Below are 24,755 nucleotides of genomic sequence, written 5' to 3' on the forward strand. Positions count from 1 at the left end.
CAAAGCCAAATCCTCTGTATCTTTCAATGTCCATCTCTTTCACAGAAATGTCAGGATCCCTCTACCTGGAATCCAGCTGCACTGTGGGTCTCATGTCTGCAGAAACTGCCTGTGTTTTTGTCTGGCAGTCCTGGGTACCAGCCAGTCAGACAGAACTGAGCTCAGATCTGCTCAGCCTCAGCCTCACCTCTCTGTGCCTTAATTTCCTCTATTTAAAAAATTGCAGAAAATAAAGTAATTAGGTATCTAGTTTATTGTGCAAATTAAATGAAATAATGCATGTAAAGTGTTAGCACAGGGCTGGCACACAGTACCCAATAATAGGTAGATGATAGCAGTTATTATTACAAATTAAGTTGAAAGAATAAATGAATGAAGTACTCCTTCCTTCCCGAGGGCTGTCAATATCCCCCTTATGGTCTTTGGTATGCCCCCCAAAGACTAGGACATTATTAAAATTTGAATGAATAAACTTTACACTGTGTATTTCTGTGTAGTCTCAGTTGCTTTCCTTCCTGAGGGATCCATGCCTGTAGAAATCACTGTAGGGATAGGCGACAGAAAGGGAAAACTGATCCTATGCCCCTTGCCCGGTGTCCTGGGTACGGCAACCCTCCATAAACTCTGACTTTCTTGGAGTGAAGTGAATTTTGGCTACATAGAAGTTTCCACCAGAAAAGATGTGCTTGTTCCCTACCCTCCCCCTCACTCCCATGAACTCTGAACTCTCTGGGGCACCAGCTCATCATCCATAGTCTTATTGTGACCCTGCCACTGTGTGGCTCTGGGCAAACCACTGCATAGTTCCCTGAAAAATGGGTTTAACAATCTCTGCCTCTTTCAAGTTCAGGCACTTTGTAGATGTCTAATGTGGAGAGGGGGAAATAAATGTTCATTTCTTTTGTGAGGTAATATAGAAGAGAGCACACTGAAGGAAGAGCAAATTCACCACTAGGATGTAGAAAATGAGTTGCTAAGAGCCTGTGGGGAAACATAATTGTTTCATAATCACACTCCTGACTAAAGGTCCAAAGGGGCCCTCGGGGCTAGTCTTGCCAGGATCTAGAGGATTGCTTCACAGGGGGTGTAGATGAAACTTTCATACACCAAAAAGTTGTAGGAATTCTTTTCTTAGCTGAGAAGAATATCTCCAAGAGATATATCCAAGAGTTATCTCTTTTGAGAAAAGCTTTTCCTGACTTAAAAAAGGTTGTTTTTTTTTTATTAAAAATTATTTTTATTTTTTCAGCGTAACAGTATTCATTGTTTTTGCACAACAAAAAAGGTTGTTTTCTTATTGTAAAAGTAGTATCTGTATATTACAGAACTTACTATAGAACTTTTTGAAAATATAAACATGCACAAAGAAGAATGGGAGAGGCTCCTGTAATCACAGTGTACAGAGATCATCACTTGTAACTCAAAAGTGGGATTTTGTTGTAACTGCAATTTTGTATCCTGTTTGGTGAACATTTTCCCATGTGTTTAAATATTTTATACAATGCGGGGGAGGGGGTGGGGGTGGGATTCAGAATACAAATTTGTTGCAATCTATTTAACCAATCTCTTGTTGAATATTTGGGATATTGCCTTTTTGTTTTGTTCTTTGGTTTGCTTTTTTGAGGCTTTTAGGCTGTTGTGCTACAAGTAGTATCTTTGTTACACAAATCTTCACGCATATCTTTCTTTGATTATATCTTTAATTCCTGGAGGTGCAGTTGTTGGGCCAAAGGATATTTGATACATATTATCAACTTGTCTTCTAAGACTGATTTCGCCCGTTTGCACTCCCAGAAGCAACTGCGTAGGACTTTACCGGAGTTGCCGGTGTCATTAACTGTCAAAGGCCAACTGGAACTCCCAGCCTGGCCTCAGGTCTTACTTCACTTTTTCCCGCCCACTCCGCACACCCGCCGGGAGCCCCATCGCCGCCTCGGAATATGATGGCCCGCCCCTTCCTTACTCCCGTACGGATTCTGTCCAATCAAAAGCAGCGTTCTACAATATCGCCTCATGGTTGGTAAGTTAAAGTGTCCATCACGCCCGGGGGCGGGAGAAGCGACCTGACGGACGTGGCGGCGGACCAGTGTTAGCCGCGAGCGGGCCGTGCGTGGCGTGCGCGGCACGCTAGACTGGAAGCGCTGGACCTGCGAGGTGTGTGCTGGCGGCTTGAGCGGTGAGAGGCTTGGCGGCCATGGCTCCCAACGTCCCCGCGCCCGAACCGGCCCCAGAGTGTCCCAAGGGCATCCGGGCCGTGCTCCTGGGGCCTCCCGGGGCCGGCAAGGGTACCCAGGTGAGCTGCAGGGGCGGGCTTGGCGACTGACCCTGTGGAACTCCAAGGTCAGGACGGCCGGAGGTCCGGATAGCCCTGGAGTGGGACCTGGAGCCTAGGCCTGGGGAGAGTGTGGGAGGGTTGTGGGAAGGCGTTTGGGAGAGGGTCCAGTTGGAGATCGGGGGAAGTCTGAGTTAGGATTAGAGTTCTGGAGGGATCTCGACTTGAGGTGTCATGTTGGGATCAAAGGACTGATTTAGATTCCTTAAGGAGTTAAAAGCTGAGAGGATTTGAGCGGTAGGTAGGGTGAGCCTAAGGTTGAAGCATCTAGATTACAGCCTGAGTGGAGTCAGGAACCCCCGATTCCCTACCATGTGGGAGTGGCTTGTCCAGGGTTATGCTCCGGGCATTTGGGGAAGGGGAAACTTGCTTGTTAGGGTTAATGACTGAAGGTGGAGGAGCATCTTTAGCACGTGGGACAGCGGGCGAACTGGGGTGTGCTGATTAAGAGTTCCAAGAGAAATGAGGTATGACCTACCTGAGCCAGTTAAGTTAGGGAAATGAGAGACGGTATCAACATACAGGTAAGAAAACAGTTCCAGAGAGGTCAGGTTGCTTTTCGAAGATAGCGAAATTGACTTCATGCAGTCTGGAACCTCAGGAGCCATGGGGCTCCAGGAGTTTGGACTCTAAAGTTACCTTCTACCTTAGCAGACTATGGGTCCTCACTTGGTGTCAGGGCTGTAAAGCACCCATAGATCAGAGTTGGGATTTATGTTCTCCTTTTAAGATTTGGAAGCCCATAGGTTGGATTATCAATGTCCCCTTCCTGCTTAAGGTCTGGCATTGCCCTCCAGGCCACAGGTTCCTGTTGGTTGTTAGGTGCTTTAAGATGGAACTCCTGAAAGTCCTGAGCACCTAAGTGAATGGTGTTCAGGGGACAGCTGTGTGCCCACTTTTCCTTGAAAAGATTTTGAAAAGCATTTGAAAAGATCTTGTCTTACTCATTCTTGAGACCCCTCGGCACCCAGCACATCACTTAGCACTTGATGGGGTTGGAAATGGTTGAAGGACACAGATTAATGTGGGTGATGACAAGGGAAGTCTGGGAGATACCGGTCATTCCTGTGATAATTGCTTTTTGGCTCTGGGCACTAGGTCAAGAACGACCACTTTCCCTTTTCTATAGCTGGAGCTGATTCATCCCTGGAACTCACTGTTACCTAATCCCCTTGACCTCCGTTAACTTGGAAGTCTCTTTCCTGTTGCTATCCCCCCCCCCCCCCTCCGTTATTAGGGAAACTGCCGCCGAGGAATATTTAATCCCAGACTCTGCAAACTTTTGCTGTGACTATAAACAGGGTAGCTCAAATGCATCAATTAGTTTTTCTTAGTTCATACAGAAGGTAATAATTTCATTAGTTGTGTAATGAACAACCCATCCCAGTGCTGAGACAAGGGTTTTATAGTCTAGCAAGCTTTGTAACTTCTAAGCCTGAATGTCTTCATCTGAAAAATGGTGATAATACCCACCTTACTTATTCAACATTTTATGAGTACCAAACATTGGAGATAGAGCAGTGAACAAGACTGATAAGGTCCTTACTCATATAGACCAAAAGCTGACAAGGATTTTGGAGGAATATGTTATATACATGTGTAAAAGCATCCCTAGGTACCTAAATGACAACCTGGCACATCACAGGCATTCATTAATTATTGACTTCCTCATCTTACACATTTCCCTTTCAACCGGATGTATTTCAGTGTAAAGAGTGATGTATTCAGGAAGTTTTGAAGGAAATTATACTTACGAGCTGATTTATAAGGGTGTGCATACAGCAAGTGTTGGTCAGAGACGGCTTTGTGGAAGTGAAGGAGATGTAATTGGGACTTGAGGAAACAAGTCTTTTAACCTCTGTACACCTTTCTTTTCGTAAGTGGGACAAAAGGAATACTAGTGGTTGTAGTTTTATGGAGTTAAAAAAAACAGCAGGGGCACCTGGGTGGCTCTTCCTGCTCTGCAGGAAGCCTGCTTGTCTCTCTCCCACTCCCCCTACCTGTGTTCCCTCTCTCACTGTCTCTTTCTCTGTCAAATAAATAAAATCTTTTTTAAAAAAGTAAAATAAGGGGCGCCTGGGTGGCTCAGTGGGTTAAGCCGCTGCCTACGGCTCAGGTCATGATCTCAGGGTCCTGGGATAGAATCCCGCATTGGGCTCTCTGCTTGGCGGGAAGCCTGCTTTCCCCTCTCTCTCTGCCTGCCTCTCTGTCTACTTGTGATCTCTCTCTCTGTCAAATAAATAAATAAATAAAATCTTTAAAAAAAAAAAAGTAAAATAGGGGCACCTGGGTGGCTCAGTGGGTTAAGTCCTCTGCCTTCTGCTCAGGTCATGATCTCAGGGTCGTGGGATCGAGCCCCACATCGGGCTCTGTGCTCGGTGGGGAGCCTGTTTCTCTCTCTCTGTCTCTCTCTCGGCCTGCCTCTCTGCCTACTTTTTAAAAAAGTAAAATAAAAACAGCAGTGTTCATAAATCAGAGGTTGCAAAGTGGCAGCGTCCAGCAGCATTTAGTCTACAAACACATCCTATGTTTATTTTTTTCTTTGAATAGGCTCTACTCCCCAACGTGGGGCTTGAACTCACAGACCTCAAGATCTGAAGTCTCATGCTCCACTGACTGAGCCAGCAGTCAGTGACTCCCTAATTTTTTTTTAAAGATTTTATTTATTTTGAGAGAGGGAGTGAGTCAGAAAGCACAAGATGAGGGAGGGGGGCTGACGGCAGAGGGAGAAGCAGAAGCAGACTCCCACTGAGGAGGGAACCCAACACAGGGCTCAATCCCAGGCCCCCGGGATTATGATCTGAGCCAAAGGCAGACGCTTAACCGACTGAGCCACCCAGGCACCCCCTAACTATTTTTTTTAAGAATTTGGGGCGCCTGGGTGGCTCAGTGGGTTAAAGCCTCTGCCTTCAGCTCAGGTCATGATCCCAGGGTTCTGGGATCGAGCCCCGCATCAGGCTCTCTGCTCGGCAGGGAGGCTGCTTCCTCCTCTCTCTCTGCCTGCTTCTCTGCCTGCTTGTGATCTCTGTCTGTCAAATGAATAAATGGATAAAATCTTTAAAAAAAAAATTTTGTGGGTTTTTTTGTTTTCTTGAGAGAGAGCACGTGACCCGGTATGGGAGTGGGGGGAAGGCAGTGGAGGTGGGGCAGAGGGAGAGAGAATCTTAAGCAGGCTCCATGCCCATTGCAGAGCCCCACATGAGGCTTGATCTCACCACCCTGAGATCATGATCTGAGCCGAAATCGAGAGTCAAACACTTAACAGACTGAGCCACCCAGGTGCCTCAAGTTTGAATACAAAAAAAAAGACTGGTCCCCATGTACCCATTATCCAGCCCCAAGAACCATCAGCTGGTGGCCTTTGCTTCCCCATCCACTCTCCCTTCACAGATTATTTTCAAGCAGCAACCAGATAGCATGACCGAGGTGTCTCTGTCGCCCTGTTCACAGATTTTTGCATGTGTCCAGCTTATACCAGTTCTTGCAGGCCATTCTCTGTCAGCTGTATCAGTGCAACGACATGACATCTCTGTGAGACCCATACTTTTATTCCCCTTTTTACAGTTAGAGAAACTGAAGTTCAGAGGGCCTGTTCTCTAGTTTACATAGCAAGTTATCGGCAGATCCGCTACCCGAATGGCTCCAAAGCCCCTGCTCTTTTAGTGGCTATCTCCTACCCTAGGTTAGATTTTCTCCTACCCTGTGCATATTGCGCTTGATCCTTTTGGTGTTAGAGATGAAGAGAGCAGCCCTTGCCCTCAAGAAGATACAGTACAACAAATAGTCACCCTTTGCTCAGTTATGTGACAGGCCCCTGGTCAGAGATTCCACGTGTCATCTGATTTAACCCCACAGCCCTACAAGGTAGATCCTGTTCTTATCCATGCCCTTTGTACTGATAAACTGAGGCCCAAATGCTATACCTTGCCCCAGGATAGGCATAAAGAAGTAGCAAAGGCAGGATTTGAATTCATGACTGGTTCCTGAGCAGAGTCACCATCTTTCACGGTTGACACTAGTCTGGGTGTAGAGGCAAAACTAAACAGCACGCGCACAATCCATACCAGTGCGAAGTACTATGCGGGGCGTGTCCGATGAGTGACTGACAAATGCTAGGATTAGTTCAGGGTTAGAACAAGAACTGTCATTTGTCGAGAGTATTCCATTCTTCCTCCTACCCAGCCCGTAATGTCGGTATTGTTAGCCCCAATTTATAGATGAGGAAATAGTCTCGAAGAATCCCTGGCCTAAGGTTCCATGGTAAGTTAAGAGGCAGAAGTGATACTCAAACACAGGTTTCTGTGCTTTTTAAAAAACTTTCTATTGAGGTATAATGTACATGGAGAAAGCTACACCTGTCATAAGTGAGCAGCTTGATGGATCTTCACAACATGAATTTTCACAATTACCCTTGGGCGACTTACATCCATGTTAAGAAACAGATGTTGCCAGCATGGCAGAGTCCTCCTTGTGCTCTCTTCCAGGTGGGCACGTGCGCGCACACACACACACACACACACACACCCTTTGCTCAGAGACAGCCATTAAGGCTCTGTGGGTTGTTACTGTTGTGTTTTAATAAGGCCATATATCATGGATAAGTGCTAGAGCTTGCCAGCTCTGATGTTACTAGCTACGTGATCTTGGGCAATTAGCCTCTGAATTTCATTTATAAAATACAGATTAGAAATAGTTCCTACCGGGGCGCCTGGGTGGCTCAGTGGGTTGAAGCCTCTGCCTTCGGCTCGGGTCATGATCTCAGGGTCCTGGGATCGAGCCCCGCATCGGGCTCTCTGCTCAGCAGGGAGCCTGCTTCCTCCTCTCTCTCCCTGCCTCTCTGCCTACTTGTGATCTCTGTCTGAAAATAAATAAATAAATAAATCTTTTAAAAAAAAATAGTTCCTACCTCCTGGGTTTGTTGTATATTATGCATATTAACTACAGTAAAACTGCATAGAAAAATTCCTTGGCATGTTGCAAACACGCAGTTAGCAGATGTTGATGAGTCCTTATCAGAGGAAGAAGGGATAGGTGGGAGTATTTTGAGAGAGAGATGCTCAGAATTTGGGAAGAGTAGGGAAGAGTAGAAGGGAGAGGAGCTAAGGTCCTCAGAGATGCTTCCGTTATGTATTTGGGAATCCTACACAGAGCTGCTGTTTACAGTGGTGCAAGGCACATAGATAGGTAAATTTGAAGGTGGAGGTAAATTTGAAGAGCTTAGGCCCTGTAGGAAGTTGATAATGGAGGACACTGAGTGCTAGACTGAGATATTTGGACTTCTCCCCTATTGCACTGAGGAGACATAGAAGGCTTCTGAATGTGTGTGTAGGTGTTGGGGATGGGAGGCACGCCCAACAGTATTTTAGGAGATGATTCCAGCTACATATTCAGGAGCATGGGATGTGGGAGTGGGAAAGACAGAGGCAGAAGGTAATTTCAAAGTGAGAAAACGCATGAGTTTGAGATTAAGTCAAACCTCAACAACTAATAGCTTCCCTTTATTTCCCTGAATGCCAGTCACAATGCTGAATGCTTCTGCATACATAATTTTATTAAGTCCCCATAATAGCTCTGAGAGTAGACATTATTGTCAACTCCAGGGATGAGGACACTGTGGCTTTAAGAAGGCCGCATAACTTGTTCAGGGGGAGCCCAGTGAGTAAATTGTGGGTTCTAGTTTCCAACCCAGATCTGTACCACCAAAAACCCAGTCTTGTCCCACTGCCCCCGGGGGCTTCACAGACGGTGCATCGGAATCCCTGGGTGCTGCCTGAGGCATAAACTTTAAGGGTGGGCCTGGCTTTATATTTTTAGCATGTGCCCCAGATGACAGTGGTAATATACTGAAGATGACATTAAACCCACCCACCATGCTGCCTGTCTGGTGGTTTCAGCCATTCTTACCCATGCCCCCCACAAAAACCTACCTCTTCCCCCACAGGGTTCTCACAGAGGTGATGAGCCTGTTTTTCGGTCCATGGCCAGTGAGACACGAGTGGCCCAGGGCCTCAAGCAGCAAGAGTGTGGTCCAGGGGCCAACAGGACAGCCAGGCCTACAAGCTTGTTAAAAATGCAGATGCTCAGGCCCCGCCCTGTGGAATCAGAATCTGCGTTTTAGCAGCATCCCCGGGTGGTCTGGAGTAGAAGCAGTGCCCTGAAGCATAATCTTGAAGTGTGAGGGGAATATAATAAAGTTATTTCATCAGAATGCTTCTGTAGGTTGCAAGTAGAGTAATGCAAAAAAGAAAGACCATGGAGGGAAGTCTTCTATTAAATGCCCACTGTGTGTCTTATGTTTTGGGTACTTACTTCCTCAAAACAGCCCAATGTTTTTATCCTCACGACAGCCCAGTCAAGTAGATAAACATCCCCAACTGACCGGTGAGGAAACAGATGCTGAGAAGTTAAGTAACTGGCCCAAGGTCACACAGCTGTAGAATCCCGTCATCCGGAACTGCACAAGCCAGGTCTCCAGAATGTTCCCCCAGGTTAACTTCAACAACCAAGGAGAAAGATTGGCAGAAAAGCCCAGTTCTCTGGGGGTGTGGCCACCACGCCAGCCTGGAGGGCCAGAAGGTTTTCCACTGCCAGAGAGTCCTGACCTTCACTGGCTTTCCACAATGCAGTTTTTAACACCTTCGTCTGGATTCCATTTTGCTGTGAAGTCATGTCTTTGCTTGAACTGAATCAGTCCATAAATCAAACTAGAATTTGCTACACTGAGCCCCATCTATTTCCCTTTCCTGTGTGCAACTAAGAAAACTCCCAATGCACTGACTTGAATAAGAATCCAGCCCTACTTATTTTATGAAACAGTTGAACCAGAACACTAAATATCAAGCTTTTATTGAACTGATTCAATTCCTTGTGAATTCTGTGGGGGGGGGGGGGCAGGGAGAGGGCACTCCCATTGTATTGTTCAGAGTTCTTCTTGTTCTGGTCTTTATTCTGCTGTGTTGTCCACCAAACTAGGAGTCTGTAGAGGCCAGAGTCCCTGTCTTTTGTTTTCCTGGCTCCCAGCAGGGTTCTTGGAGGGGGCGTCAGTGTTTTCTTTCTCTGTGAATGAACATGGAATTAGGGCCAGGGCTACAGTGCCATATAATGTTCACTGAGTGTTTACTCTGTGTCTGTCCTGGTGTATATATGTCGAGCTCCATTTGATCCCATCACCCCAGTGATGGAGGGCCTGCTACTGTTTCCACTGACTTAGAGGAGATTTGAAAGGCAGTAAGGTGATACAGTTTTTCTCAAGTCACATATCTAGCAACTAGTGTCGGAACCCCAGGAATTTTGACTCTGAAGCCCATGCTCTGCCTTCTAAAACTACTATGTAAGTATATACTGTTGGCCAAATGCTCTTTTTATGTATCCTATCTCATCCTCACAGCTACTTCCTGAGATGGAGACTTTTTGCCTTCATTTTAAACAGACCAGGAAACTGAGCCTCTGAGAGGAAAGGGAAAAAACCAGATGTGCCTGGGGAGAAATCCGCATTCCTCAGCTGGCCCCAGGCTACCTCCCAGGCCCCTGGCCACCTTACTTGACAGTGGCGCATTCATTCCTTTGGCAAATGTTCATTCAACACATTATATACCAGGCATTGTGCTGAGTGGTTGATCTGTGTGAACTCATTTCAACTTCTCAGCAGCTGGGGTGCCTGGCCAGCTCCCGCCAGTATGACTCTTAATCTCTGGGTCGTAAATTTGAGCCCTACATTGGTCATAGAGATTACTTCAAAATAAAAATCTTTAAATAGGGGTCCCTGAGTGGCTCAGTGGGTTAAGCGTCTGCCTTTGGCTCAGGTCATGATCTCAGGGTCCTGGGATTGAGCCCCGCATCCGGCTGTCTGGCAGGGAGCCTGCTTCCCGCCCCCTCTCTATCTGCTTCTCTGCCTACTTGTGATCTCTGTCTGTCAAATAAGTAAATAAATCTTAAAAAAATAAAAAATAAATCTTTAAATAAATAAAGGGGCATCTGGGTGATGCAGTCGTTAAGCATCTGCCTCGGCTCAGGTCATGATCCCAGGGTCCTGGGATCCCGCCCTGCATTGGGTGGCTCCCTGCTCAGCAGGAAGCCTTCTCCCTCTCCAGCTCCCTCTGCTTGTATTCCCGCTCTCACAGTGTCTCCCTGTCAAATAAATAAATACAATCTTTTTTAAAATAAATAAACTTAGCAGCAACCCTGAGAGGTACTGATACTGCTATTTTGATTCTTCCCATTTGTAAACTGAGGCTTTTGTGTCACTAGGGCATGTCTGGTGGAAGTTGTGAGAGTAGCTAATATATATGACCACTTCCTGTGTGCTAGGTGCAGTTTTCAGTGCTTTACAGGGATTCTGTCGTAGAAATCTTACTGTGACCCTATAATTGTTCTACATTGAACTATAACATCTGGTACTTTTATCCCTATTCCAGGTAAGGAAATCGGGCATTGGCCAAAGTCCATTGAGTCAGTGACAGGGCCAGGCTCACCCCCGGGCAGCAGGCCTTCAGTGTTAATTCTGTCTTGGTTTTCATCTTCCCCTCCACAGGCACCCAAATTGGCCGAAAACTTCTGCGTCTGCCATTTGGCCACTGGGGACATGCTGAGAGCCATGGTGGCATCAGGCTCAGAACTGGGGAAAAAGCTGAAGGCCACTATGGATGCCGGGAAACTGGTAGGTTCGGTGGTCCCAGTGAATGTGGATATTCCTGCATCTCAGTCTGCACTGCCTCCTTTGGTGGCCACCAGCCACGTGGAATCATGGGTATTAATTGAGATTTCCTTGAATTGAAAATTCAGCTGCTCAGTCTCACTGGCTGCATTTCAAAGGTTTGTTAGCCAGCGCGGCTTTAGAACGTTTCCATCATTGTAGAAAGTTCTGTTGGACAGCCCTGTGCTGCGGGGTGTTCCCACAAACTCACCCACTGCATGAACTTCTAGGGTAGCAGGTTACGTGGTACATTCTGAATGTGTGGCATTTATTTTATTCACGGTATTCCTTTTTTTTTTTTCAATTATTTTATTTTATTTTTTATTTTTAAGTAGGCTCTACACCCAATGTGGGCCTTGAACTCACAATCCTGAGATTAAGTGTCATGTGCTCTACTGACAAAGCCAGCCAGGTGCCCCTATTTACAGTATTCTTGAGGTTCTTTTGTGCTGATGCGTTTTGTAATAGGTTTTGTATTACGTTTTGTAATTGGTTTTAGAGCCAAAAATGAAACTGCCATCCCCAGGCCAGAACTCAAGGATATATCAAGAGAGGACACAGGAAACCACAGGGTGTTTTAACTCTGTTTTTGTGGCTCTGTGTTCTGTGTCTCTAACAGTGGATTTGCTTGGTGACTGATGAAAGTAATAATTCCTCCTACTTGGGGAATATAGCATTTTCTTACATTTGTAGGCCATTTGATCTATTTGGATGATCACGATCTATTATCTACTAAATCTTCTTTGATTAGCGCCAGAGCTTAGTTGTAACTGAGTTATTCTGGGAGTTGGCCTCTGGGAATCACCTTCAGGCATTTTAATAAACTGGAACACCAAGAAAACATTTTAATTAAACTACAGAAACAATGGTTTTGGTATAGAATATTCATGAGCAAGAAGGTACACCATGTTGTAAGTACTTACAATGTTACAAACCATTTGCTTCCTTAACATTTTCCCTGGTTTCTTTTAAGATTTCATTTTTTTAGGGGAGCCTGGGTGGCTCAGTGGGTTGAGCCTCTCTGCCTTTGGCTCGGGTCATGATCTCAGGGTCCTGGGATTGAGCCCCACATCCGGCTCTCTGCTCAGTGGGGAGCCTGTTCCTGCCTACACCCCCCCCATCTCCTGCTCTGCCTACTTGTGATCTCACTCTCTGTCAAATAAACAAATAAAATCTTAAAAAAAACACATTTTGTTCTTTTATTTGACAGAGAGAGAGCAGGAGAGGGAGAAGTAGACTTCCTGCTGTGCAGGGAGCCCAATGTGGGACTTGATCCCAGGACCCTAGAATCGTAACCTGAGCCAAAGGCAGACACTTAACTGACTGAGCCATCCAGGCACCCCACATTTCACTATTTTAAGTTCATACATGAAGATGATCAGATAATACCATTTTGGGGAAGGGAGGTAGAAAAAGCTATATTTATCATCTGGGAATCACCTTCAGGAGTCATTTTGTGCTGGCCCTCGGATCTTCTCATATCTCAGAATGTTGGTTGGGGAAGGATTTGGCTTTGCCTTTATCCCCGAACCTCCTGGCAGGCTTTGAGATTGCATAGCTGTATCTGGGGTACCCTGACCCGTCCACCTGCCCCTTTATCTCTAGCTTTCTCTTCGTGCTTGTGAGACCTTGAGCTAAGCCAGAAAGCTAGATAGTTTGGACTTTGGGTCTTGGCATAAGATCTTATACTGAGAAAAAATTGGGGTATGGCCATGAGATTGCTTATCTCCAGCCTTCACTTCGTCACAGAGCTTGTACTTTGTCCCCAAGTTCACAGCGGGTCCCAGGAGATAAGAGTGTTTGCAGCCTTCACGGTCATACTGGTAAGGAACTCTGTTTCTATGAAAGCTCAGGAGGAAAACCAGTTTTTGGAAGCTGGAGGGGTCCTCATTAGGGCTTTTAGAGCAACTAAGAGGTGCATTGGGCTGGCACCTCATTTCCTTGGCTCTGACCCAGTCTTGCCAATTCAGCAACCTTCTCTGTTACCTCATGTCGAGGATGGCCTAAACCACTTTACTGTTCGCCTATCAGAATTGTGAAACAGGGAAGGTTGGTACCTTCCTACGTTCTGGTTGAGCCCCATTCTCCCATGGAGCCCTCCTCAGTGATCTCTCAGCCAGAAGCCCTCATCTTTCTTGTGCCTTGAGGACAGCTGATGAACTATTATCTGATGGAAAGGATCCTGGCTAATGGCTGGTGAGGTCCTCAGGACCTAAGACACGAGAGCCTCCTGTCCAGGTGACAGGCAGTGGGATCCTCTTCCCTCACCCAGATAGTTGAGACACAAGAGAATCTCAAGGGTGGAGAACACATATGTGGCAACCACAAAAATCACAAAACTGAATTTTCTTTGGCATGTGGAGCCATTCCACATTTGCTCTAATATTTGCTTCTTTGGGGTCAAGAAAACATGCTGTTTAGTAATCAGGTTATAGAGACACAAACTTGTGGCCCTGGAGTTGGGCTCATGTCACCCAGTTAACAGATTGAAACCCAAGGCTGTCTTGTTCATAATTTCCAGGTGAGCGATGAAATGGTAGTGGAGCTCATTGAGAAGAATTTGGAGACCCCTCGATGCAAAAATGGTTTTCTTCTAGATGGCTTCCCGCGGACCGTGAGACAGGCAGAAATGGTGGGTGCCTTGCATTTGTGTCACTGATACATGAAAACGAACTCTTGGCCCTTTATCTCTTCATTCCTTTGAGGGAAACGGCTCTGATCAAGCTCTGGTAGCTTAGATGGACCATATACTACTCTCTTGCAGCTCGACGACCTCATGGAGAAGAGGAAAGAGAAGCTTGACTCTGTGATTGAATTCAGCATCCCAGACTCTCTGCTGATCCGAAGAATCACAGGAAGGTATGTGTCCCCTGAAGGCCCTTGCCCGATCCCAGCCAGGCAGCGTAGTGCCATTTTTACATGGGCTGGTCTTGTGTGTGACATGGGATGGAGGCACGTGGAAAGAAGAGCAAGGGATTTGAAGGCAGACAGCATCTCAGGCCTGTCACTTTAAACTCTGACCCTAGGCAACTTTCTTAATCTCTCCAAGGCTGGTTCCTCCTGTGTAGAGTGGGGTTAATAAGATCCGCTTCGAGGAACCGTTGTGCATTTTACATACCATGACCTGCGTAGTTCAGAGTCTTGCTTATGGTAGGTGCCTCAGAAAGATTCCATTCCTTCCATGATTATCTCCAGTGCCCTGAAATCTGGGTTCATTTGGGAGTTGCCCTACCTTGCTGTAGGTTTTGTAGTGTGAAAATAATATGACCACCTACACAAAGTTTAGAAAATGGAGGAAAATTTTGCTCGTGGTACAGCCACCTCAGCCAAACCCACTATTGCTTTGTACTTGTTTCGGGGCACCTGGGGGACTCAGTCCATTAAGCATCTGACTCTCGGTTTTGGCTCGGGTCGTGATCTCAGAGTCGTGAGATCCAGCCCCGTGTCCGGCGCCATGCTCAGCATGGAGTCTGCTTCAGATTTTCTCTCCCTCTTCCTCTGCCCACCCCCTCACTCTTTCTTTCTCTTACTCTCTCTCTAAAATAATAAATCTCTAAAAATAAATAAATAAAGTGCTTGTTGCTTAGAGCACCAGGCTGACTCAGCCAAGTGAAGCACGCAACTCTTGGTCTCAGGAGTGGAGGTTGGATCCCCGCATTGGGTGTAAAGTTTACTTAAGACAGTAAATAAAGGGGCACCTGGGTGGCTCAGTTGTTAAGCATCTGCCTTTGGCTTAGGTCATGATCCCAGCATCCTGGGATCGAGCCCCGTGTCAGACTCCCTGGTCTGCGGGAGGCATGCTTCTCCCTCTCCCTCTCCTCCTGCTTGTGTTCCCTCTCTTGCTGTGTCTCTCTGTCAATAAGTGAATAAAATCTTAAAAAAACAAAACAAAACAAAACAAAAACTCAGTAAATAAATACAATTTTTGAAGTACTTGTTTCTTTGTAGTAGTCACCATTGAACACGGACATGCTTCTGTTTCTGAACAAGTTTGCCCTGAAAGGGCCACTGCTTTTGGCTACAATTTCCTCTACTCTGTTTCCCTGTCCACTCTGCCATCCCCTTTGTGCCTTCCAGAAATATGTGGGAAGATCTCAGCCCCTAATAGACCTCCTCCCATTCTCATCTTTATTATGGGCTGTGGCTTTTAGCTTTTATATCCCTTAGTCATTTTGATGGAGTCTCAGGAAGGTGGTCAGTCTGCCATCTTGAACCAGACGCCTGTGACCATTATTTTTACTTGCTGCTTGGTATTTCACAGTAGACAAGCCATCATTTACTTACTTGTCCCCTTACTGTGGTATGATTGTGTTTTTTATAGTTGTTTGCTGATAATTTAATGCTGTGACCATCATAGTACATGTCGACTTTTGGAATTAGAGGAAAAATGTTTTCTTGTTGTAAATTTTACTAAGTTGATTTCCTCGTGAAGTTGCACATTTTCTCCGTGGGTCTGCAATTCATATCTACAAGGGCAGAGGTAGACATGTAAACAGACAGCGGGGTGAGTGTGACAGGTGTTTTCCTGAGAGGCTATGTTAGATATGGTGGGATCCACTTCATTGGCGCTGGGGGCCTTTGCATCAATCTGCCCATGTTTCTGGGTGCCTGTTCTGTGTGTAGCACCATACTGGAGGGTACAGAAGAACAATGTGCCCATCTCTGACCTCAGAGAGTCTACAAGCCGTACGAGAAACCCGGGCTGATTAATGCAGTGGGTAGTCCTAAGGAGCGAGCCTGGGAGCGCAAAGGGAATGCTGCCTAGGAGAGGTGTAATGTCAAACATGGCCTTCCTGCATGGAGAGGATTTCGGTAAGGCTTTCCGGGAAGGGAGTAGAGGCGGGCATGAGTACAGGTTAGGGTAAGGCCTCTAGCTAGGGGTGGTGGCAGAATATCCGGAATTGGAGGAGTGATCTACAGGGCTGGATGGTAGAAAAAGTGCTGTTGGGAAGATCAGATGGGCGCTTGACTGGGGAAGTTTGGCCAGGGTGAAGAGAGTAGACAGATTAGGAGTCATGCGATGTTCTTAAGCCATGAGGTGTTAGGTCAGGAGCAGCATTCTAAGAACATTAGTTTGGCCCTGGCGTACAGGCTAAACTGGGGCAAAGGAAAAACAGACAAGAGCCCACCTAGGAGGCTGATTCTGATCCCCACGTGGAGTTGTGGAGGCTTTTCACTGGGGTTGGCTGGTGGGGAACGGAGAGATGCTGAAGAGCGAATTACAGGATTGTTGTAGAGCATGAAGAAGACCCAGGGTCTGGGTTTGGGAGTGTGGTGTGGTGCAACCGCCTCCCTCACAGAGAAGGACACACCAGACGGGTAAGGCAGTTTTTTCAGATTCACACTGGATCAGTGGCAGAACTAGCACTGAAAGTGGGCTTTCTGCCTCCTGGTCCACTACAGTGAGGGTTGGAAGAAAAAGGGGCAGGGACTAGTTGGTTTAATTTGGATCTTACTTAAATCTGACATGATAAAAATGCACTATAAATTTTGATTAGCTCTGACCTCATTTCTGACGATGTTATGAGTCATTACTTTATGTCTTGAATATGTATGTTTGGCGGTTATGGGTTTTAACTTTCTCAGTGTTGGCTCTCCGATATCCTAATTATCCTACCAGTTGGCTGTCCTAATGTCTCAAGCCGTCCACCCTTTGCAGCTGAGAAGACAGGCATCTGAAGTGTCCTCCTCAAGACAGCAGTGGCTCTAGAACCCGGGCCCATGTCCCTCCCCATCATGACCCCCACCACTAGGTCAGACTCAGTGGTCCCTAGAGCTATTGTGGTTGGTACTGAGACCAGACCCACTTCGAAAATTTGGATCTTTCTTTCATTGCCCTTCTGGGGAGTGAGTCTGGCATTCCTCTTAAAATGAAGTCTGAGCGCGGGGAAGGAGCCGTGTGTTGTCTGTATCTGGAGGGCTGAGGGAATCGGAGTAAGCGAGAGATGTAGGGATGTGGAAATGAAAGAGTCAGGTCTGCTGCAGCCTGGCTGCTGTGAGCCTTGTGCTTTCCAGAATGGGAAGGATCATGGTCCACATCTTGAGCTCGCAACCCTTTGCAGAAGGAAAGCTGTAGCTGAGCCCCACAACCTCTCCCCAGGTCTCCCAGTAGAGGCACCAGAGGAACCTCCCCAGTGACTCAAATAAAAGAGGGCCTGACAACTGGCACAGCCATCAGTGTAGCCTGTTCTACTCAGCCATCACCTTGCCCCCACCAGTGCGATAAATGGACCACTTAGCCCCCCAAAAGTGTGCTGTCAAGACCGAGGAGGGGGAAAGGGGAACGGGGAGAGGGAGAGAGAATCTCAAGCAGACCGCACTGCATGGAAACCGATGCGGGGCTTGATCTAACGACCCTGAGATCGTGACCTGAGCTGAAGCCAAGAGTCCAACGCTCAACCGACTGAGCCACCCACGCGCCCCTGCCCAGGCTTTGATAGTCTCTCCCGGACTTTCCCAACGGATGTGCTGAGATGTGGATCCCCTCAGCCATCAGAGCAGCTGGGTAGGCCTGGGCTGTTCCAAAGGGGAAGCACACAAGTACTACATAAATATTTCCACCGGCGCCAAGAGGTGAAAAATGTTGGGAAGCTCTGGTGTAACAGACCTTCATCAGGAGAGCAGGCATCCATTCAGTAAGAAAGCCCAGGTCGGCGCAAATGTGGGAAACTAGATGGGCCCTGGCTGCTGAGCAGTGTTTGGCCTGCCTTCCTCCCTTCTTAGGTTTCTGGGCTCCCGTGGCGTGGCCCCTCACAGTCAGGAATTCGAGTTTGCGGCCCAAGGGGGCCCAGCAGAGATGGGGTGCCCAGCTACGTTTTTAGCACCCGCTAAACACTTAATTCTTGGGCACTTCCTGACTTGTTGAGTAAGTCATTTCCCCTGGTGCCAGTGTTCGTATTGCTTGGCCCGCTGATGCTTCAGGGGTGCCGCCCTGTCTGGTGCCATTTGCATCTAAAGGACATAATACGCCATCACACCTTTCCGGTTTTTGTTACGGAACTGGGATAGAAAGTAGGGTTAGCTTCTTTGTCCTCTGGCCTCCATGGCATGTTGTAAAAATCTCTGTTAAAGGATAGTCACATTTATTTTCGTTTTTTTCCGCATTTGTCCCTCCCACTAGAGTAAGTGCTGCTTGTGATCAGGGATCTTGACTCGTTGCAGTGCGGCCCCTGGATTCAGCATGACACCTGAGTCGGATGAAGCACTTAGTAAACATTTGTTGGGCGAGTGGGCGAATAAAATGAAGGGCTCTGTAAGACCAGCACCGGGTTCCTGAATTAGGTGCTTAACACCAGCCTCGGCAGCCAGACACTCATTATCATATTGGGTCAAAGTAGAAAACATACTCCCTCTGTCATAAGCTTCCTGGAAGCCCAGTTATCTTCCCAAGCAAGAGATGCCTATAGCAGGGTTCTGGCTGGGTAAAGTCCTCATGTCCAGCTCCTCTGTTGTTGCTTATCAACCTGGAGACCCCTGGGGTGCCGGGGTACTTTCAGGCAACCTAACTCATGTTCGTTTGCTGTCTTTTCAGGCTGATTCACCCTCTCAGTGGCCGTTCCTACCATGAGGAGTTCAACCCCCCAAAGGAACACATGAAAGATGACGTATGTAAACCCAGGACAGGAAATTTCCTTTTCCTTCCTTCCCCTTTCTTCCTTTCTATTCTCTGTTCTTTCCATCTTCCCTTTATTCCTACCAGTATGATTAACTTAACTGTGAGAAATATCACTACCAAGTAAACCTCGAGTGCCGTGGCTCTTCTGTCTACACAGCGCCTTCCCAGGTGGTTTATTGTTTGACTTTGAGGTAGCTACCAGCACCGACTACTTCACAGTGCCCGGTTTATACCTGTCTTTGGTCCAGCACAGCCCCTCTCTGGTATCATGGTGATCTAAATGGTTGACTAACCTCAGGAGAGGGCTGCTTGGAAGCCCAGAAGCAGAGCCAAGCTGGGAGAACAGGACTGAAGAGAAATGTGTTGATTGGTCCTAATTTCAGAAGAGTGTCCCCTCTGTTGACTCTGCTGTGTCCTACAGATTCAGACTGTTTGGGCTGGATTAACGTTGCTGAGTGCTCAGTCTGCAGTGGCTTTCAGATGTGACAGGGAGGGTCTCATACATGTTCACTCTAACATTTGCCGTACTAGGTCCGTTTCACCTGTTCTAGAACATGCAGGCAAGAGTGAGAATCTCCTGGGTTTGCCTTTGTCCCTTCAGACAAGTTCGTCAGGTCCTGCAGGTTTCAAAGCCCTCATGTCAGCTTAGCCACGTAACCCACGTATCCCACGATTGGGAACTCTGCCATTCAGAGTTCTTTCTAATTCACTTGCCATTTGCACAACACCGATGGCCGACACCCTAGTGAAAACACCAGATACTTTGCGGGCTAAGGTTACAATGGCAAATGCATCTCTGATTTTTGATGTATTCTCCTCAGTCTTGAGGGCCTCTGTCTTTCCTGCTTCTGATCCTAGAAGTGTTCATCTTGGAAGCCAAGCAGCCTGAGCAGAAGCTGTGAGAGAAGGGCCTTGCCTGTCTTCCTCCCACAAACCCCCTTCCTGACATTTTGCTGCCTCAGGCTGCCCGGCTCCTCCGGACTAGTTGGTCTGCTCCGAGGACCAACTTCTTGGGAGTCGCAAAGCTCTTTAGAGTTCTGCAGTGGAGGGGATCTAGATCGTTTGTCTTTCCCTCTGGTGGACTTTGGGAGCAGACAGCATGGCAGATCTGCACCTGGCATCATCAGATAAGGAACCTTGCTAACCACCCCAGACTTTCACTGCCCCCTTCCCGTTCTCAGGTCACTGGGGAGCCCTTGGTCCGCCGATCAGATGATAATGAGAAGGCCTTGAAGATCCGCCTGGAGGCCTACCACACTCAGACCACCCCGCTGGTGGAGTACTACAGGAAGCAAGGGATCCACTCTGTCATCGATGCCACCCAGACCCCCGACGTCGTGTTTGCCAGCATCCTAGCGGCCTTCTCCAAAGCCACATGTAAAGACTTGGTTATGTTTATCTAATGTTGGGTCCAAAAAGGAATTTCTTTCTTCCTATCCCTGTTGAGGGAGGGTGGGAATTACAGAGCAGGCAGAGGGAAGCTTCCTGAGGCCAGCGAGAATACCGTTTGTTGTACCGATTAAAAAAGCGCTTGCTTGATGTCTCTTTAGTGTGTGTGCAACTCTCATCTCATCTGTGTGTGTGTGTGCGTGCGTGTGTGGGTTGATTTAGGTTCATGTACACTCTTCCTTTTTTCTAAGGTACAGGCAAGGTTGCTCTGCCAGCTGTTTACTTCTTTAGCCATAGTCTTGATTTTTATTTTTACCAAGATGACCTAACTCAGATATCTGCCAGGCACCGCAGTTCTAGAACCTCATGGTCCCTCTCCCAACAGCTGAGTAGGAGTCTGGGATCACATAAAGTCAAGCAGGGCCAAGGTTCCCAGTGGCAGATGTTGGCAGGGAATTCCACTTGTTTTCTACCCCACAGTGAAAAGCCACGGTCAGTATGTGGATGGGGATTGTTCTTTTTTTCCCCTCAGTGAAAAGAAAAGGGCATATACACTACAGATTTCAGAAATAACTGGTAGAGATATCACCATAGAAAGATCTGGGCTAAGCTGGAAAATTTCTGTGATCTGCATCACAGTGCTATCAAGTAGGAACCTCTTGGGCCCCGTGTGTAGAGACCGAATTGTTGCCAAAGAATTAAACCCAAGTCGATGGTCCTTTTGAATTCATGCTGCCTTCCGAACATCCAGGCTGGGCATCTGAGAGCAGCCAGGTCACTTCCCAGAGAGACCAGGGTAGGTTGGTTTGTTTGCATTTTTAATGTTGGTCTCAGTCCAAGTACGAACAAAACTCATTTGGAGGTGCTCTGTTCTTGGCCTCATTGTCATTAGAGTTTACTCAAACCTAGTCTCCGCAGGATATGAAACCACAATCAGATGTGTCTCTTGTAAACTCAGACTCTCTCCACAGACTCCCCAAGAAAAGATCACCCAAAATAAGATCACCTATGACAGGAACCAGCTTTTACTCCTAACTTCAGTTCCCCATCTATTAAGCATTTCTTGAGGTCCATGCTGTGCTGTTTGACTTGTGGCAAACAGATGAATTAATAGACTGTTGGAAGAGGCCACAAAACAGCAGCTTCTGGAAAAACCATTGGAAAACCAGTGGCAGGCCCAGTAAATAACACCGCCAGCCCTGGCACAGTCTGCTGACTTGGTGCAGTGAGCTCTAGAGTCCCAGTCCCCATCTGACCTGAGTCTCCTGCTGTCTGTGGAACTCTGAGAGGGCTTGTCCCTGTCCACCTGGAAGCTGGGCATGGGTACGTGGCCATCTTGCTTCCCTTTGGTCTGGTTCAAGTGAGTGTCTCTGCTAGCTCTGCTCTGCCTTGCCTCCCTGCCTGTAAACTAACTCCGCCCATTCTAAATGGAAACCTAGTCTGCCATGGGGCATTTCTGGGAAGCACATGACTTCAGGGAAGAGGAGTGAAACCAAAACTATGAGCTGTGTCTGCAGTGGCTTGGGGCCCTTCTCTGGGGGAGGGAGCCCTCACAGATCCTGGAGTCCACTCCCCTTTCACAGGGGACAGCTGCAGGCACTTGGCCTCAAGGTGGCAGTCCTTGAGTGTTTGCTAATTGAATGTGTGTGATCCTCCTCAAATACTTACCACCCATCCGTATACATTCACATGTGCATATTTGGGCTGCTGGTGAACCGGGAACATGCAGGATGCATATGTCCTTTTGGGGGGTGGTCAGGATTTAGATTTTTGCTTCATTTAATTACATGGCCTTAACCTCAGCAGGCATGAGAGCTTTCTCCGACAGAAATGTCCAGTGTCTGATGCATTTGGTTGCTGGGGCATGCATGCCAGCCTGATATTGACTTAGTTTTTAAAAACCCGTTTTGTTCTCTCTTGTTTCCTCTCTATTTCAGCCTAGTAGCAGAAGGCCAGGCGAGACTGCACCACTGTTCATCACCCCGCGGCGTGATCCCTGCTCTTAGGTGCTGGGCAGAGGGGAGGGGTGGTTAGGGTGAGGATGGAGAGGGAGGATTGGCGAGGGCCCAAAAGGAGTAACGGAGAGCAATAATGTGATAGGTCGTCTCTTTCACACGTCATAGAGGAGTCCGAAAAAGGGGGAAATTAATTTTTTTAAAAAACCTGATTAGAGTCTGTAAATAGAAATAGGGAGGTGCAGTATTGTTTCTAAGGAAGCCAAGTTTCATTTACTGTGGATTGGTGACAATATTTTTTAAAGCCAAATGTCCTAAGACCTCAGTTTTTATCTCAGAGCCTCATGGGTTGCCAGCCTGAGAATGCAGGAAGTCAGACTGTTGCCCCGTCTTTCCAAAAGCCTGGAATGGCGGTGGTTTGACTCCTGGCCCTGGTTCCCCTGCACCATGTGATCGAAAGATCATCTCTGCATTGGAAAGATTGGGAGGGGGCGTGTTCATGGGGGCCGTGGCTCAGCCAATCACGTTTACTGGAGTTGGGGGAAGGTGGGATGGTCTCCCTCCTCAACCACATACTGCTGTGTACTGGTCCCCGCCCTGTTCTCATGGGTCAGCTCCCAGCAGCCACCCAGCCGCCCTGCACTCTTGCCATCTTGCATCCACAATGTGGGAAGGGACCCTTGTTAATAAACAAGCAAGTGCCCTGAGCAACGTCATCCAAAGATTGTCCTTTCCAGCCTCAAATCCTGTGACTGGGATCACTCGTCAGCACTGTGATGTATTATTTTCAATGAGGTGCCTTTCTTAACTGACCAAATGCTGCCTTGTTTGGCCCCAAAATCAATAAAGTATGTTAAAAATTTGTATCCCCTGTTGTGGCATTTTTTTTTTAGGGGATCTGGGCTAGGAGGAAAAAAGGCATTGAATTCTGAATCTGGCTTGGAAACTCCTTGTTGTCACTAGAAGTCACAAGGCAGGGAGGTCCAAGTGTGTGCTCCTAAGATGAGCCATGACCTCTTGAACTTTAGCTCAGATGCAGGCAGGCTTTTCTTGCCCCCAAGGACCAGGCAGCTCGGCCTCATGGCGACCGCGCTATGCTCGGAGCTCAGAGGATGTGTGAGGAATCCCGGCCAGTCATTTACTCTGCTCCTGTTTCCTTGTCTGAGAAAAGAGGGGTGTGATGCCACCTTCTCAAACTTGTTGGCATTAAATGAAGTTTATAAAAAGAAGCTTTGTGCTTGGCGCCTGGCACACAGCAGTCACTTGATAAGTGTTAGTTGGATCAGAATACATACAAAAATATCTGCTTCGTGCCGAGCTGGAGGATTGTTGAGTGGACAGCTGCCCGCAGCCTAGAAAGCCAGCGCTTCTTGTCCCTAGCCAGATTTTTGGCTGTCTCTTCAGCTGTCTCTTCAACACTCCCGGTTGCTTCTTTATAAATCCATTTCCTGCTCAGCAAGAGCCAAGCTGAAGCTCTCAGGCTCTTTGGAAGAGTTGCCTCTGTCAGGCCAGCTTCTGAGAAATGACTGCTATTCCCGAAACCAGAGGAAGCTGGGCTGGAAGCACCGCCATTCTCCAGGCTCGCTTGTTCTGGAGAGATCCAGAGTGGTCAGGGGCCTGTAAAGGCCACGTCTTGAGCCATCTCCTCCCTCTGCTTCCCCAGCTCCGCACCTCTGCAGTCATTTCAGGTGCCAACACGACTGACTCACTCTGATCTTTTTGTTCCCTGAGCTATTTAAATGCCCCTTCCTCAATCGTCATGCAACAAACTGGGGGAAAGATCCGTGCACCCAGTCCAGGAGGCCGCTGCGTGGTGCGGTTTGGAAGAATGGCCTGAGAGAAGACTGGGAGACCTGTCGTTCAGCGCTTTCGGCTTGGTTTCCTCATCTGGAAACTAACTGGAACCACTCCCCTGCCTGGAGGACTGACACCAGGCCGGGTACCACACTTGGGCTTCCTAACCAACACCTCACTAGGCCCTCCCAGGGCATCCGAGTGGTCGGAGCTGTCCTGTCTTACAGGTGAAGCGAGACCCAGAGCGGCGAGGTCACACAGAAGAGGCGGAGTCTGCATGCCGCAGACCTGAGTCTGTCCCCTTGACCTTGTTGCTGAAGGGATTTCGGGCCTCGTGCAGCTCCACAGCAAGACAGCCCCCTCTGGGTGCCTTCTTGTTCACGGCCACTCACTGCCAGTCTGAGGACCCAGGGGAAGTGTCTCAGGCTCTCTCGTGGGCACAGAGCACTGCAGACAACGGAATAAAGAGCAACCTTGGCCCTCAGGAAACCTCAGGAGTCTTAGGAAGGTAGCTCAGTGAGTCAGAAGACAGACTTCCACCATGAGAGCTCCGGTGAGTCATCATCTCCCGCTCAGGTGTGCCGGCAACACTAGAGACCCGGATTCCGGGCACACCACACACGCCCAGGTGTGCCGATGGCGTGCAGAGAGAAAACGTAAGCCTTGGCCACAGCGCTTGTCTTGTAGACTCTCGGGAACCAAGCCAAGAACTCTTAACCTAAGGATCCCCTGGAAGTCCACGGGCCTCTGAAATTGTGTGCAGATTTCTATATTTTTGTATTTTCCTAATGACTGATCGCCTCACAGAGACTTAATGCTTACTGGATGATAGGTTCTGCCCACGCTGTCTCACTTCTCAGTAAGCCTGTGGGAGTGAGTGCCGGCCTTCTCTCCGTGGGACGCATGTGCACTTTGAGGCTCGTACATCTAGGAGCGGCAGAAGCCGAGAATGAGCCCGGCCGTGGCTCACACCCCGGC

At 47.8% G+C, this 24,755-nt stretch overlaps 1 protein-coding gene across 2 annotated transcripts; it reads left to right on the forward strand.

Annotated features, from left to right (window-relative positions):
- Positions 1–2,133: 2,133 nt before the first annotated feature.
- Positions 2,134–22,849, forward strand: AK2 (adenylate kinase 2). Of its 2 annotated transcripts, XM_046010739.1 has the most exons (7): positions 2,134–2,293; positions 10,863–10,988; positions 13,546–13,656; positions 13,789–13,883; positions 18,556–18,628; positions 19,821–20,016; positions 21,966–22,849. In XM_046010739.1, exons 1-7 carry the CDS (start codon positions 2,195–2,197, stop codon positions 21,968–21,970), a joined length of 705 nt encoding a protein of 234 aa, XP_045866695.1. In that variant the 5' UTR covers positions 2,134–2,194; the 3' UTR covers positions 21,971–22,849. The 2 variants fall into 2 exon arrangements, with proteins under 2 accessions (XP_045866695.1, XP_045866684.1); XM_046010728.1 differs by lacking the exon at positions 21,966–22,849 and having other exon boundaries at positions 19,821–20,183.
- The last annotated feature ends 1,906 nt before the right edge of the window (positions 22,850–24,755 follow it).

This window comes from Meles meles, chromosome 1, assembly GCF_922984935.1.
Source record: "Meles meles chromosome 1, mMelMel3.1 paternal haplotype, whole genome shotgun sequence".
NCBI classification, from domain to species: domain Eukaryota; kingdom Metazoa; phylum Chordata; class Mammalia; order Carnivora; family Mustelidae; genus Meles; species Meles meles.